Source organism: Symphodus melops (assembly GCF_947650265.1).
Source record: "Symphodus melops genome assembly, chromosome: 16".
NCBI lineage: Eukaryota > Metazoa > Chordata > Actinopteri > Labriformes > Labridae > Symphodus > Symphodus melops.
The window spans coordinates 5,650,534-5,667,813 of NC_136706.1; the positions used below are offsets into that span (position 1 = coordinate 5,650,534).

Sequence of the window (17,280 nt, forward strand, 5' to 3'; positions counted from 1 at the left end):
GGACAGCTTGTCAACAACATCATCACTTACTTAGAAACTTTTCTCTTCGGCTCACTTTGATTCGGAGCAGCGGAGGCATATTAAAAAAAAACTGCTGCTTTTTCTCTCCTCAAATTAAAGTCTGGATTTTCTTTTATCGTGCATCCAAAACCCTTTAAAAATAAAAAAAAAATACAAGATTTAACGTCTGGTGCTGCAAAAATTGCAATGCTTCCTGGAGGGAAGGGCTGAAGTGGAACAACCTTCTAATTTGCAAGAGAAATTCCCCTCTGGGCAAATATAGCTTTATCCGGCTGTGCTTACCAACTACATTCACGATATGTTATGCTTACATTAGAGATTGCTAATGTTAGCGAGAAGAGCTACCCTCAGGCCTGAGTGACTCACCAGACCTCCAGCCTGTTTCCTTTCTGCTCTCACAATAGTGGACAGGTGCATTAGCAATAAGTGGAGAGATGACGGAGGTTGACTAAGAGCCAACAAACACTGAATCACATCCACCTCATTTCCTTCTGCCAAGGAACTTTTTCAAAGCGCGACATAACCTTTCACTGAGTCCTGCTCCAGCATTCAGGATCAGCCATGATTCAGCATAGTGTTCTGAAAACAACCCGGCTCTTCTGCATCTGAAGCTCTCAAAAGGTCTGGACACACACCACTTATTCCGCTTATTATGACCGCTGAAGGCAGATTATTTTGCTTACTGCACCCAAACTCCCCATCTTCTATGGACACAAATCCAAAAGAAACACCAGGCAAAGAGACAATGGTGATGTTGACAAAAGAAACAAAAAGAGATAGGGTGCGTAGAGAAATGAAAAGGGGGAAGGGAGAAAGGAGGAACCAAAATCAAGAAAAAACAGGGGCAGATTACAGAAAAGGAGCAAAAGGAGAGGTTGTACTGCAAAGGCGGGACCCCCCCCCCCCCCCTTAAATGACTGGGTTTTGTCAGTGAAATAAAGAGCAGCTAACAGCAGCAGCAACATACCAGCACAGTGAACGAGAATGCAAATCAGCCCTGATGCAAATGTCATACGTCTTCAGGGGGCAAAACAGACCGTCTTTATACCACCCCCAAACATTACACACGTCTCTCTGTGCAATCAGAAATCTCCCATGATTCTCCTCTGAAACACAAACACTTCCAGGAGACAATCCTGAGCCGAGCAGGAGAAAAGTAATAACATCATTGTCTTACTGCACACTGAACAAAAGGCCCGAGTACAGTGGGCGCTTTACTCAAACACACTCACACGCACACACACACACGCACCTAAAATGATCAATCACTTACTTGTCTGTCATGGCGTCGGCTAGCGAATACTGATTCATTAAAACTGCTTTTCGCTTTCTTCGCACAGTTGGAAATGGTTGAGAGGGAGACCCAGGGAAAGAGTCACAACAGCAGTCTGCAAGAGAGGGAAACATCAAGAAGTGTTTTAGTGAAAGCACATCTGGACAAGACAATACAACATCTCACACACATTACCTTACACTGTACTGTGACCTAATAGAATCTGAAAACATTTTTTTTATTCAATCAGAAGAGTGTGAAAAATGTCTGCCATAGCCAACAAGTGTTGTCCAATACCAGATTTGTCACAGGGTTATAGGACAAATCCAATAAAATCAATCGCAAGTTAACACATTTTTCTAGCTCAGGACTCACCACCAACTCTTTCAACCAATCAGATTCATTCAATGGGAAATGTGTGAAGTTTGGAGCTCAGACGGTACAAAACGTGTTCCAGACCAAAGAGACAATCATGTTCAAAAAGATGTTCATGGACTTCGACACATTTGCGACCCACTGTGAACGGCTCTGCGACCCACTGATGGGTCCTGACCCGCCCGTTGAGAACCACGGCTCTATATTATCTAAAAGTGTTTATAATGGGGGTTTTACAGTTATGTACTTTTATAATTAGATGCACATTCTTTTGTCTAACATGTATGTAGGTCAGGCAACTAGACAATTCACTGCTCTCTGATGAGCAACAAAAGACGAGAGCTCATCACTTCTATTGTGACTGCATCTGCACATCAGCTAGGACCAAAAAAAAAAAAGAGAAAAAGAAAAGCCAGCAAAGAAGCCTCGGTCCAGACTGGGACTGCAGCGAACTTTGCAGTCATGCTTCACTAGCTCACAATTAGCCGAGCAAGACCCAGGTCTCCTGTAACTTTCTGTGGGATACTGTTGCCATAGTTACCAAGGCAGCCAACCAGCAAGCCAGTTAGCATAAATAGAAGAGCACCAAGAAACCCTCTGGGTTGCAAGGAGACAGTTTTTAACCGGAAGCAGAGATTGAGAATGCATTGTTTGTGATTCAGGAGTTATCATCATGACATTTTCAGATCAGAACAGCTGCGCGTCACTCAGCCTAGCAGAATACACATTTAACAAATACAATACAACCTACCATACTATCGAAACACTCCACCCTGATCATCATGCGTGTTTGGGGATGGACATAAATCAGCAGATGTTCACTGTCAGCATCCTGATTTTTTTATTTTTTATTTTAATGAGGCACCGAGATAAATCACATCCTGTGTCCTGCTGCTCCCAAACCCTGGAGATTATCTGCCTTTAAACGATTACCAAAGCAGCACATTACTTTTAAAGATTATACCCTCTAATGTGTTAACACACAGGCAACACATAGATCTGACTTTCCAGAGAGGGATTTCGGCTCCATAAGCAGATAAAGGTTTAACAGCTTTTCACTGAACGTCTAGTAAACATTATGGACCTGAAGCAGGAACTGAAAGCTGTAAAAAAAAAATTAAAATAAAATCACGTTTTACCTCCAAATCACATCAAGTTAATAATCCAAAACTGATTAAATAAAGACTACTTACCGTAAATTCCGTACTATTGAGCGCACCTGGATATTAGCCGCACCGGCTAAAAATAAGTAAATAAATGTATTTGTACATATATAAGCCGCACTTGATTATAAGCCGCAGGTGTCCACGCTATAACAAGAGCTATTTACACAGACGTAGGCTACCGGTAACATCCGCAAATACTGTAGCGTCCGTACGGACGTTAAAGGACGACGAGAGCGTTCAAATAATAACTTAATAACCCGATCACTGTCGGCCGTGACCATGCCGTTTACAGCAGAGAGCAACACATAACTTGCCGTAACAATCCAACTCTCTCCCCCAGCGTTCTCTCATACAGCCACTCAACACGTTCTCGCTGGTGCATTCACTGACTCTCCACATAATCGGAATTATGAACACATTATCAACTACTGACTTTACAACATGAACCGTTACAATACGAAGCCTAGCCGACGGTGTCTGTAACACGGCTGATGAAAAAGATGATATTTCACAAGAAAAAGTCCATCCATTCACTGCCTCAGAATGACTTCATTACTCACTTCCTCAGTCTCTGTTGTCGCTGTCAGTGTCATCTTAACGTGCAGCAGCTCTGTTAGCTTCTTTGACAGCCAGGTCGATCGCCTTTAACTTGAAAGCTACATCATATGTATTTCTCCGTGTGTTTTCCATGATGAGGGTGCGTGCATGAAGCGCAAAATGACTGATATTAAGATCCGACGTGACGAAGTCAAATGTTTTTGCGGCAGAAGCTCATTGTCCCCCATAAAAAATCCATGCATTAGCCGCACCGGAGTAGAAGCCGCAGTGCTCGAAGTGTGAGAAAAAAGTAGCGGCTTATAGTCCGGAATTTACGGTAATAGTTTTATAGCTGTCAGCCTCGGCTGAAGGGAACCACAGGGGTGAAGGAAGACTCTCCACTCCGCCCAACCCAATCAGCATCAGTCGCAGACAGACAGCCTCGGAGGCAGCCAGCGACAGTCTGTCTGCTCATGTGCCCTCTTTTCCCTGCTTTCCTTTCACCGTTTCCACACATCCTCCCTGAATTCTGAACTTTCTGCTTTAAAAAAAAAAAAAAAAGAGCCGTCATCTTTCCTATCGCTCACCTGTTTATTTCATTTCCTGCCTAATAGCAGCTCACTGTCTACAGAAGAGAAACATGCATTAGCCGTAATCTCCTGTAATCACTTTAGTTCCATCTCCTCTGGTCTCTCAGCCTCTGTGTTTGTTGGAGATATTTTAAAAAAGGAGAAAAACTCTGTTAGGTTCTACTGAATTAATTGATGCAGTACTTAATGGATTGATGGTGCAGGTTTGTCTGCAGAGCGTTCTGAATAGAGAAGAATATAAAAAGGATGATATGTCCCAGCATTTATTTTCAGAAAGGCCAATACGACAGTTTCCAAATGACATTTAACCAAACTACTGGATTGATGATATGCTGTGCACGACGTGGCAATCCAGACAAGTCTGAGAGCTTGATGGAAAACAGCCCGTCTGCTGTGATGATGGATGCAGCGTTTTCCTTCAAAGCAAGTTTTCTTCTTTTTTTTTTCACCACATGCCAAAATATCACTCCTACCTCCTCAAGTACACAGTGATACAGTGCTGTGTTGAACACATAACTGAATGCAGGGAATTTATCTGCACATAGCCAGTGCACAGTGGAGATGGGCACCCACTCAGAACCTGGAAGAACAGAGCTCTTTTATGTCGATCAATAGCACTTGAAAAGATACTTTAGCAATCTTCGATGTACCTGAACACAACACTCACAAACATTTCCACGAGTCCAAGTGTTTCACTGATGAGGAGAGCAAACCTGTGGCATGCTAAAGGACATCTGACACGTCCACTCTCGGAGAGCGACGCCCTTTCTTCCCCTCTCAAGTGAGATTTCGTAAAACTCCTGACAACAGCCAGCAAGATGAGGAGCAACTGTTCACCACCTAAAGCTGGCCGTGCAGCAGTGTTCGATCTTCTTGCATCCCAGTCTGCGTGTAAAGCCGGAGCCTTGTGTTCATTTCACAGGAGCCTCTGTTGGGTTTATCTCGAGGGAATTCTAAGAAAGTTTATCAAAACAACATGGCTGCATCCTTGATGGCGACAAAAAAAAAAAAAAAAAAAAAAAGGAAAGAAAGAAAGGTCTGCTTCATGCTTCATCACAGACAAACAAATAAAGAACAAAGAAAACAGTGTGGGGGGGGGGGGGAATATATGGATTATTTGATCTATCAGTCCTGCAGCAAAGTTCCTCATTTTAGCACGGCAGTGTTCAGATACAGATAAAACAATGACATGAAAGATGCTACCTGAGTATCACTAAACACATCTGTGTTTGGAAGCTGGAAGAGATCGACCTCGGCAGCAGCAACATTTTACTGAAAACACACCGAATCATCAAATGTGCCAGAAATCCAATCTATGAAGGTGTCATGGATGCTAAAACAGAAATAAATCAGCGACCTTTTAAGGTAAACAGTTTTTCAAATTGCCTGCTCCTGGAAAAGCGTGAGCACAAAATGAGCAGACAATGTAAACATCGTCAATGCGAGCTTACAGAGCCAAAGTCGAGCCTGTGTTGATGTGTGTGTGTGTGTGTGTGTGTGTGTGTGTGTGGGTTTTTAACTCAAATAAGGAACAGCAGAGAGTCCCACTCACTGCATCATGAAAACACTGAATTATTCACCTCCCAGTTGCAATTCAGGGTAAAAATAGCATGCACAGTCCTGGAGACTATCCACTGGCCTGAGTAAACATCAAAACAAATCTGATCGCTAAAGCAGAGGAGAAAGGTGTTGACAAATGTGAGATGCCAGCAGTCAACACTGTCCGCACACACAGAGACGCCGTCTGCGACGTGAATCTTACCATAATATGTGAAAGGAAGATCCTGCAGGTTGAGAGAGAAGACTCCAGCTCAGTCGCTGTGTTTTTACTGGGAAAGTCACCAAAAAGGTTTGCATGACAGATGGAAAAAAAGAAAAAGAAAAAAATAGAATATGATCTTCCAGCGCGACTAGTCTGTCATCTCCTCCTTCCTTGCTCCCCCCCTGGTCATGCTCCTTCTCTCACACTCCCTCCTTCTGTCTACCTCCGTCTCTCCAGCTCTCTCTCTCCTTTCTTGCTTGACAAACACTAAAAAGACGAGCGCAAGAGGCTGGAACGCGGTGGAGAGAAAAACGCTTGCATCAGAGGTCTGGGGCTACTTTAGAGCATGACAGTGGAGGACTCTGTCTCCATATGAGTCTATGACAAAAACAGCAAGCGCTGCCTGTCCCTCACTACCGCAGCAGTCAATTTGCTGCTTGCCGGTGGACAGCGACAGCGCAGAGATCGCGCCTCTGGAAAGCGTCAATGCACACAATTGCCGAGGAGGGGGGAGGGGGATTTTTGGGGTAGCGGGTGAGTGGAGGGAAGAGGGGGGAAGGGGGCTAAGGTTAGGGTACTGTGCATGTGGGTGTGTGGGAGTGTGTCTATTGTCGCAGGGGTTGTTTTTTCTCCCCTCTCTTTTAAAGAGTGAAAGGAGACTTCAGGTCCAGCTGCTCAGCACTGTATTTTCCACTGTGTGATGTGTGCACCCTTGAAGTCTGCCAACGGAGCAAGTCTGCAATAAATCACATTTCAATGAAGTTTATTTATTACAGTTTAACACTGAGTTGATGAGATGAACAGACAAGACTGTTCTTTTGTGCCACATGCAATTGGACGATGAAAGAGATACTCCAATGCTTATTTCTTTTTCTTTCTTTTTTTTTTTAACACAATTAACTTTACAAAAAAGATATTATAATTGTGTGCTCAGCTGAGATGAGGTTGCTGCACACAGATCCGAGAGTTTTGGAAACCTCAAAGAGTCAGAGCACGGTCAACTTAAACTCCACGATGACATCACAGATGCTGATACTGATTTATCTGCGATAGACCAAGAACAACAGCTGTCGGATATTTAGGTCAGACCCTTCTGTTAATATAAATGACTATTGAAACTAAAAATGGAGGTGTAATATCGGACACAACTCTGTACATCTTTCTATCAGTAAGTCTTTAACTGTTTCAACAAAGTGATTCGAACTGTAACCTTTATGAAGGATGTTTCTCTTTCAATGACCCTGCTGGACTGGACCAGCACAGCAACACACACTTAACTGCTAAGGCAGTCTACACCCTCGGGCCATGGTGTTGGGACTTATTTCTCACTATGCAAACACTGAGCCGATCCAACAGCAAGCAAATGAGAAAAAGACTGATTAAAATCTCCAGCATACAAATAAAGTTTCAGTTATCCAACATCCTGATATGCAAAACGATCCCAGAGTGGCTTTTGACCGCTGACACGCGAAGTTACAGTCGATATGGCAGAAATAAAGAAAGCACCTTCTGCGTTGAGCCGTGTCACACAGTGATATCTCTGCACAGTAACAGAATGTACTGTATGTAGTCTCGCTCCGCACTCCATTCCCTTCCAGCTCCCTGCTCTCCGCCGCACAACACTGGGAACCTTTTCAAAACATCAAGTGAGCTGTCGATAGCGGCGCTGCGGCGGCACATCAGCAAGCTTCCTGCACTCTCAGCAAAAGAATAGGAACGGGTGCAGCATCTTGGGAATCTTGATGGATTTCCTGTTCAGTTTTCATAAAAACGCAGTTATTGCCAGCACTTCAAAACAAATAGCATCTTTCAACCAGAGCTTCTTTTGATCAATGAAAACAAAACAACAAAAAAGCAATAAAAGCCTCGAAGGGTGTGGACTTTTCTTCACCTTTATTGTTACCTTACACATGAAGCCAAGAAAAACAGGAAACCAAGCTTAACGTCCAGTGTTTTCTGATTCGAAAAACACCATTCAATCACGAGACAATTTTGCTGAGACATTTCTGGAATGCAGCAATGCATTATGCATGGCCAGTAACGCATAAAGTGCCTGCACATGCCACTGTCTGCTGCTGAAACACCGCCAGATGCTGCTCCCGTCTTTGCCAATAGGAAATTATTCCAGCCTGAGGGTGCCGGGGTTCTTCTTGGGTGTGGCAGGGGGGAGGTTTTCTGTTGTGGGATTCAGACAGAGGTGGGGGTTGCGGCCCCAGATGTCCGATTCTTAGAGCATACGCAGCACACCTCAACATCAGAGCAGGACAGGCCGACCTCTGACCTCTACCCTTTAACTCCTGCAGGACCAAAACAAAGAGGCGGCTGCGAGTCGTACATCACACTCGCCTACCTTGTTTCCTGAATCCATGGCATCCAATAGGGACAGATCGCATGGGTTCTTTTCTAAACCGCCCCTCCCACACGAGGGAAAAGGACATTTGAATATCTGCAATACAACACACGGCAAAGTGTTTTAAAACTGACAGAAATATCGCAGCAGCTAGCTAACAGCACTGGATGTTAGCATGTCAGAGGATACTTCTAACAGAGGAAATATAATATATATCGATGCTTTAGTTCCCGGTGATTCCTCCTGATGTCTTAGGCTGTTTTTCTTCCATGCAGAAAACATATTTTTCGGTGAGCTACATGTATGAACACAAACAAATTTTCCCTGAACTTTTCCTGTCAGAGGCTTGGTGTTTCTGTTACATGTTGTGAGGTCTTCCCTACACATTTTTCTGTAGTTTGGAAGCTGACAAAAATAACAAGGAGGCACCTTTGCATAAACCAAAGTCACCCCCCCCCCCAAAGTGTTGGGTATGATTTTAGATTGCTGAATCTTGCTTGCTGCCTCGACTGCCAGGGTATACCCGATGATAAGATTGTTAATTAGCAGCAGGGAACAATAAGGAGGTTTGTCCTCGCTGAACATACAACACCTTTTACAGTGACCTCACAGTGGGAGGTGGAACGACACAGCCCAGACAATTAGCAGGTAATTCAGCCTTTTCTGCCAGAGGAAGAGGCTGACGAGCAAACCCAGCAGAAGGGGGGGATGAGAAGAAAGCCTCTGATGGCTTGTGAATGGTTGCCCTCGAATCCATTAAGGGTTTATTCAATTACCTGACAGTCGCTCTCTGTGTGCATGTAAAGACCCTGACAAACCAAACACACAGCAAAGAACGAGTGGCAACCAGAGCTGAGCGTGACATCGCCTCACGAAAGCCTTTATCTTGGCCAAGAAAAATTGTGCTTGAACACACCGCTTGAACACTAGAACTGACGGCATACTACTTCGTTCTGCGCGTACCTTTAGGAGGTATTACGGCAATAATCAGTAATCGTAATATCAAAAAGGGTAAATGGGAAGAGGACGGAGAAGACTGCTGAAAAACCATTCTTCTGATACAACAGACCATTTTAGTTCACCACTTGTAATACAGGTACTTCTTATTGAGAATAACGTCTGGTAAACAGTTGACTGTAGTCGTTTACTTGCTTTGGTCACTTCGGTGTTCTTCTAGGTCACTGATTCGCTTAGCTGAACATTCAAGACCACTTGAATTTCCCTCAGGATCAATAAAGTATCTATCTATCTATCTATCTATCTATCTATCTATCAATCAGGGTAACTCTTCTCACCAACCGCTCCAACCGACATCGATTCAACATATCGAAAGCAGCTGAAAAAATGGCCAACGGGGGGCGACAGGTAGAGACAGAGCGGGACACATCCTTTAAAATAGACTCTTCTTGAAGGTGAGAGAATCAGTTCATTTGGATTTTGAAGACGCAGGGTAAATGCAGCACTGGCTGACCTCCAATAAGAAAAACAATTTCAACGCTCTGACTTTTTACAAGACTTACACGATTTGACAAACAGAGCAGGCTTGTTCTGAAAACCCAAACAAGGCATCCAAGTAAATAACCCCTGACATCCAGGACAAGTGCCATTTCTGCTTCAGCTCGGGTTTAAAACAAAGCTCTCTTTTAGACATGTGGTTCCAGACTGAATGACCATTTCCCACCAATTTAGAACAGATTATTGATGAGGAAAAAAAGGACTCTGAAGACAAGCCTGCGTGCGTATGTGTGGTTATCCTTCACAGGCATCAGCGTTCAGTCTAATTTCATTTAGCACATTTAAATCCCATGCTTCCAATGAGTGTGGGAAAAAGACAAAGACAATTTTGAAGTTAGTTCAGTCACCACACACTGATAACATTGAAACAAATATAGACATAAATGTGATAAAAATAGAGTAATTAGCCTCACAAAACCTGGAGAAGCTTTAAGTGTTCAGAGATCTGCTTTTATAAAAAAAACAGGTAAAAGAAAGTATATTTCAGTCTTCAATACTTTAACATATTTCCGATGGCACTATGATCAAAAGGAAGGAATGACTGCCTTACAGGACACACAACCTCTAACCTGAGGGAAAGTCAGAGAGGCTCAGCGGCACGCAGCCTGTGGTTTAATGATTTGTCTGCAGCTGGTGAATGATCACACAGTAATATCCTGTTAAAGCCAGTTCTCCAGGCCCCCCCGCCTGAGGGTCTGACTGACATGATTCTGGCCTACCCTGGTGACACTGAAGCGCCAGCCAGCCATCATATTGACAAGACCAGAGTGGGTCCCCCCCCCCCCTCCATGCTTCATATGACCCAGCCAAGGACCTGTGGAATCAAACTCGATGAGGCAGAAGAATGACTTGTTGAGGCCGCTGGGGAAGGGATGTCGCAGCCCGGGCAGTTTGGTGGAGCGCTGAGCGGAGGGAGAGGCGGGACAAGGCAGATAATGTCACTAACGAAGCCGTGGAAAACAGATTTGGAAAACACAACAGCTGGGTTTTGGGACCAACCCAATAGCTTGCATGTTCAAAAATTTGGACAGTAATCATGCAATGTAAACTATGCTTGTAATGTGAGGGGCGTTAACGTAAAGATTATCAATGGTCCATGACTTAACCTCCCTTTATGATGTGAAAGGGCAGGTGAGACACTCTAAAACCTTCTTCAAGGTAAATGATCGTTTTAACAATCTAATTAATTGTATTCTGGATAAATTAGTGAAATGTTTGGCCGGCATATCCTTCTTTCAATATTGAACAACAGAACTTGTCTTTTTTTTTTTGCAAAGTTATGAACAAGTGTGAATATGATTATTATCATTTTTTTTAACTTTTCATTCTGGACTGTTTGGACAAACGTGACAACATTTAACAGTCTGACAAGCATGCTGTGACATTTTACAGAAAAAACCTTAAATTGATCGAGAAGCTGGTCATCAGACTGATAAATGGTTTAAAATAGCAGTGAGATGGGGCAACTAATTGGTTTATAAGTGCAGTTTAAGTATATGAGGACACTCTTGGGATTTGAGGAGCCGGACTAAACAAACAGCTTGGATTTAACCTCATATTGGTGATGAAAACAGGCTCCCGTTCATTTTCGGTTTGCTAACCGATGATGGGCCGCAGCTCTGATCTGAAGCTTACACAGAAGAACTTGTACCTTTGTCTCTCAAAAAAAAATCTGCATTTCACTTTTAAAATAGAAGAAGGCCAGGAGGACTACGGTGATGGTAGTGTGGTTTGAAGTATACTGCACAGAGCCAAGAGTTCAGTTAGCCAGGCCAGAGGGCAAATGGTGAGACAGAAAGCAGCTCCATAACTCCTTATTACTCCCTCCGGTCCACATATGACAAACTAAGACTGGACAAGCATGCAGGTGAAAGGTTTATTAGCATCCTCTGACGAGCCCCAGCTGCACTACACTGCCCTCCTGTCTTGGCACAAGTTCTTTTCCAGTCTGACAAACTGCAAAAAAAAGAAGAAGAGGCGAAACAGTGCATGCTGCAGCTCTCGATGCTCCAACACAGCCTTCATATAAACTGTGGTTACGTGTCAATAAAACGCTTTTGTTGTTGCAGTGAATGAGCTACCCTTGATTTATGCATGCCAAGGGTAGAAACCCCTCAATGACCTCTGGGAAGCCAGAATGGCATTTTGAAAGTGCAAGTGGAGTTTAATCTTAAAAAAGACTGGTGTGAGCACGGCTGGTGAACAAGTAATATTATATTCACGAGTTATGCAGAGCTTCAAGGACAGACAGTGACTGCAGGGACTCAGTCGTCCGCTTACATCTTCATTTCTGTTCCTCTGTCGGAGTGAAAACATCGCGCGATAATGATTAAAAACGTTTAAAGGAGCATCAATGCGCGGGATTGTATTATCGAGCCATTTGTGCACATGAAATAAAACAATAAACATGTTTCCGTCTTTCTTTAGTGCAGTGGGGGTTTAGGCAGCAGTGCAACAAGTGCAGCTGGGCTTGAAGTCCGCGACAGCACGCTTGAATACGACCAGCAGGGACACACAGTGTGGAATTATTTGGCCCCCAAAAAAAAGTCCGGATAATGCGTTAAAAAAGCAAGCTAGCATCCACGTTTGAACCCGCGTTTTGTACTCACCGTAGGCACGGTTTCCTCTTCGTCCCGGTGTGCACGGAGATGAGCGTACGTCGTTGCAGGAGAAGCAGCGTGTCAAAGTTTAGTGAGTGGCGCTCTCTCTCTCTCGCTCGCTCTCTCTCTCTCTCTCTCTCTCTCTCTCTCTCGCTCTCTCGCTCTCTCAGTTCAGCATGGCGGCTGCTCGGGGCCAGGGACTGGATTCAAACCTCTCCGGGCTGTGATATCAACAGACAGGGGGGAGGGAGCAGTCTGCAGGGGGAGGCAGTGGCAAAGTGAGATAGCCAGAGGTGGAAGAGACTTGCAGCTCGGTTTAAAGACAGGAAAAAAGTCCCCCATTTAAAACTTTACGTGTAGCCTGTCTAAGAACTATCCTCAGGACATAGGCCTATTAGAGTCCACGAACTTTATTACTTCATACCCCATAAAGAGACCCACATATCTTTCAAAAAGTGTCTTTAGGCAGCTTCAACCTGGACTGAATCGTTTTTTCTTGGTCAGTATATTTGATACTCTGCTACAATAGGGAGGGGAAAAGTAACATATACTTTATAATCTTCAGATTTTATAATCCAATTATTAAACAGGAGTTATTTGGGATAATGACCAATATTTACCTTCAAATGAGTAATGCATTAATAATAAAAATTAAGTTGTTAAATTCACAGCATCTTCATTCAATTACAAAATCAGCTGAACAGTCGTGCACATTGCTCTGCACTCTCACATACTTATTTTGAATGCAGTTCTTCCTGTGGAGTATTTTTACATTGTGGTTAAATGCTTCAACAAACCATAGATTTGTGCACGCAGGATGACAATGCTCACGTGTCATGAAATTCTTTGCTCATTCAGTTCTTTCTTTGTAAAAAAAGGGACACCTTTTTAGTTGTTTTAGTTAAAAAATATATATCAGTTTAAGCCCTCATCAACACACTGTAAGTGCAATCCTCCAATGCCAACTCCTTGTCAGCCGACACATTTCCAGAAAATATGATGGGAGGTTATGACCCGTCTGTTGTGCCTGTAAAGCCCTGTTGTAGAGTGAGTTACCTCAATACTGGCTAAGAGGTCCGATGTAGGTGGGGCCAGTGGGTTTAAAAGGTCACTGCTGGAGGTCAGAGTTTACATAACATTTTGCTAAAGGAGAAGTGAATCAAAAACACAGTGGAGGAAAGACAGGCTGACCCTTGTCTCATTGTGCAGGCCAGAGGAGGAGGGAGAGGGGGCTTTCCACAGCACTGCAGGAACGAATACAATACCATCTTTGAGTGAAAGACAGATTGCTGCTGCTGGTGGAAAATAGAATTGCATTTCAGTCTACCTCTGTGGCTGCTTTTTGTGGGTTCACCAAGTGACAACTGTAGAGAAATTAGCTGCCCACTTGAGCATGAGCAATAAGTCTATAATTTCCCTTTACTTCATTAAGGAAGATTTATGTCACATTCCTCAACATGTCAATACTTCCAGGTATCATTGGCGAAACTACAAATTGTTTATTTTCATTTGGGAGCTGAGAGCTTAGAGTTGAAGGCTGGCTGGAGTTAAAAGGGGACGCTAAGTGCTGCCTGAAATGAATACGAAAAGCAGCTGGGTTTATCTTCACTCACGCTTTGACATGTGCTGCTAAGAGAAAACAGGTGACCGAGGAATGTGCGCCGAAACCCAAACGTAATACTGGAGCTCAAATGATTTGTAGCCACTTAGGCAGTTCTTCCTTTTAATATATATATTTATCGCAATTAAATGATGTCTTTATGATGAATTTCTTCCTTTGTGTAAGTTTCTCTAGCCTTGTGTGTCCCTGATTCTTATTTTGACTCTCTCTATGGACAGAATCTGTTTAATAATGACATTTAAAGGTGCAATGTAGTCATTTTAAAAGAGGAAGGACAGACAGACAGATGGACACAACACAGAGGAGCTCATCTGAATGCTGCTCCTGACAAATGTATCACATAAATGAGCAAATGTAAATCTAAAAGGAAAGTCTCTCTCTCTCTCTCTCTCTCTCTCTCTCTCTCTCTCCCTCTCTCTCTCTCTCTCTCTCTCTCTCTCTCTCTCTCTCTCTCTCTCTCTCTCTCACACACACACACACACACACACACACACACACACAATAGACAGTAAGGTAATATAGTTAGGTGTGGATTTCCAGTGTAAGTATATATGATCTTCATGCCTGAGCTCCTGAGACACAGCAGTTGGATATATTTAGAGTCCCTAGCTGTGTGTATCTATGCTACAAGGCAGACCACAATTATTCACAACACTGAAAGAGCCAGCACTGGTCTGAGATCATTCAAGAGGAGAGTGTGTACGTATGTCCACTGGTACGAGGACAGGATTTACAGTTTAATGGTCAAAAGGTCATAAGCCAGTCATATAAAGAGTCCATGCAGTTAACCCCTGAGTTAAGAGAAATGACCCTTTTAGAGACTTTCACGCTAAAGTCGTTAAATTTTAAGTTCAGATTTACATAGGTGATAAAATATCATTGGTTTGTTGCAGCCTTTTTTGTGTTCCCTCACTTTCTTTGCACTGGCACATTTCATATTTAACCTAGCTTAATTATTAGCTTACTTATTTTCAAAAAGGAAAGAAGAAGGTAAACAGAAGGAGTGGAGTCTGTCATGCATGCAGCTAACATTTATTTATTATTGTTTCCAGCATTGATTAAGGAGGAACACTGGAGTGTTTTTAAAACATTTTTTGATTTAGATAGTAATAAAGTTTTCTGGACCACTTGGGCGTCTCACTTGACCTGTGATCTGCTTCAGTTATGATTAACGGAAAAGTTTCAGCTTCAGTGACATCTCTTTATATTGTATTACTAAAAAAATGTTTTTTTTTTCTTTTTTTAGAAACATGTTTATTGATTTTCAAAAAAAGAATTATGAGAGAAGAGAGAGAGAAAAAAGACAGAAAGAAAGAAAAGAACAACATACAGAACACAAAAGATCTTACACCATATCCAATGGTCATAGCAAGAATGGGTACTATAAACAAAAACAAAATAAATGAATTCTACATAAACAAAATCACATCAACATTTGCACAGCGAGATTGTATATAAATGCAAAAATTAGATTTTTAAGAATGTGTATAAATGGGCGTTGGTTTGATTCAATGGTAATCCTACCATACAGTCTATAATCCTACCTGGCATCATCAAGAAATTGACGAATTGCACCCCCTGGTGATGAAGTGGAGTTGGTACAGTTCCCTTGAATGCAACGTTTGAATGTTTCAATTTTCAATCAATGTGGTATTACTGATCTCGAGGGGCATCAGGGGGGTAAGGGAAGTCTATCTGACTCGGACCATACATGCGACCTCTTCAGCAAAGCCCTGTAGCCTACTGACACGTTCTGCATAGGGACAAACAGATAGACTGTAGACTGCAAATATTAAGATAAAGATTCAAATGCAACCCTGCATGTGCTCCTCAATTGATACCAAAAAGTGTCTATTCGTGGCTACATCTGGAGTATAATAATTTTTGTATACCTCACCAGTACAAGAATTTAGTTTTATCTGCTTGATGGATTTAGCTGAAGCAGAAAATTAAAATCCAGGGATGTTTCTGAGGGGCGGGTTTAACAGCCCGTGCTCCAATCAATCTCCCCAGTGCTATCACGTGTCTCACTTTGACCAATAGCGAGCCGCAGATTATCCAGTTCACCCTGAGTTTGCCGCACCCAAGGATGGATGATGGTAGATGGGGCGGAGCGACCCAGCGACGGAAAAGGACAGAGAGATAAACCCACTCTGAAACCAGCAGGGTCGGGGATAAAAAAAAACACACACACAGAAGAAAGTCCTGCGTGCACCCAGCACCGTTTTATATTTCATCACGTCACCAAAAAAGAGGGTAAGCGCTGAAAAAAGTGTACGCATGTTGCAATATATCGGCTTGATTTTCCTGCACGATAAGACGTGGGGGGTTAATGTGAGTGTTTAGTGCTTTGGTGCCTCTCGTTGTGTTGCTGTATGGCGAGCTCTCACGTTGTTTTGCTGATAAGATGGTCGGCGGAGTCTGCAAAGAGGAGGCGCTGTATGTTAAACGAGTGTATATTTTTTGCTTTCTGGTGTGATTAAATGAATGCAGCCTCCGCCCAGACGGTTTCCTGTGTTGAACAACAACAACAACTGCAGCAGCCACCAGGTTGCCCGGTGTGTTTTTTTTTTTTTCCCCAACTATGATTAGCCTGCCGAGTGAGCAGGCCTGTGTGTGCTTTATATGCACTTCACAAGCGCTCACTCACAGGAGCCTTTAAACAAAAACTGATTTAGTGTTGCTCAAAAACGATTTATGTCTTCCCTATGTCTTTTATTTTATTATTATTATTATTATTTTAATTATATCTGGGTCGGCCTGTTTGTAGTCTGGGAGTGTTGTGAATGTGAAGCAGAGGAAGTAAAGGCTGCTCTCAGTTGAGTGGTGATGGGGCAGTTTCCTGTTAGTCACATTACACCATGTCCTGAATGATAAAACTATTAAACACTATTTATTTGGTTTGTCCCTCAAAAGGAGACACCGGGCCGCACTGTATCAGTTAAAGTACGTTTGTAAGCATAATTAAATATCACTTATTGTTTGAACGCATTTCAGAGAAGAAACCCTGAAAGATGAATATATTGCTGTACGTTTCTTTCACGGGACATCAATTTAAATATGAGGCACGATGGGAATACAAAATGCAACAGAATAATGTCATAACATTAATGACTACTTAACTGATGATGGAGGTAATGCAACATATTTAATCAACATTAATAAGTCCACCATGAAGGAAACGTACAAATATTAGCTGTTATCTGTATAAATTGTTGCTGCTTTTCTGCCACATGATCTAGTTAATGCTTCTCCTTAAGATTTGTACTTTTTGCCACATAAAACTAACTATATGATGATTAATTCCTCATTATTCCCCCACATTGAATAGCCCTAATGATTATTTATAGCAGTGGATGAACTAATTGACTGACGTATAGGTTGCAGCCTGTAGTAGGGGTAATATGGGGCTATGGTAACATACGAGCTGTTTAATTGGGAGTACATAACTATTAGTAGTGTCTTTCTGG

At 42.7% G+C, this 17,280-nt stretch overlaps 2 protein-coding genes across 16 annotated transcripts in view; one reads left to right on the forward strand and one right to left on the reverse strand.

The window, feature by feature from the left end:
• The window catches only part of sema4d (sema domain, immunoglobulin domain (Ig), transmembrane domain (TM) and short cytoplasmic domain, (semaphorin) 4D), a 42,977-nt gene extending 30,543 nt beyond the window's left edge, over positions 1-12,434 (reverse strand). For 2 of the 7 annotated variants that reach the window (XM_079365100.1, XM_079365099.1), the window contains exons 1-2: positions 12,199-12,434; positions 1,295-1,409 (exon numbers count right to left, since the gene is read on the reverse strand). In XM_079365100.1, the coding sequence (XP_079221226.1) occupies positions 1,295-1,332 (38 nt within the window). In that variant the 5' untranslated portion in view covers positions 1,333-1,409; positions 12,199-12,434. Of the gene's footprint in view, positions 1-1,294; positions 1,410-5,724; positions 6,083-12,198 lie in introns of those variants that run through there. The other 5 variants (XM_079365101.1, XM_079365095.1, XM_079365097.1 and 2 more) reach the window with 5 other exon arrangements.
• A 3,463-nt stretch (positions 12,435-15,897) lies between these two features.
• add1 (adducin 1 (alpha)) overlaps positions 15,898-17,280 on the forward strand; it is a 28,843-nt gene continuing 27,460 nt past the window's right edge. For 5 of the 9 annotated variants that reach the window (XR_013780911.1, XM_079364887.1, XM_079364893.1 and 2 more), the window contains exon 1: positions 15,899-16,066. Coding sequence is in view for 7 of the 9 variants with exons in the window: in XM_079364887.1 (XP_079221013.1) it covers positions 15,904-16,066 (163 nt within the window). In the remaining 2 variants the exon portion in view is untranslated. Of the gene's footprint in view, positions 16,067-17,280 lie in introns of all 9 variants that reach the window. The other 4 variants (XM_079364889.1, XM_079364888.1, XM_079364890.1 and 1 more) reach the window with 2 other exon arrangements.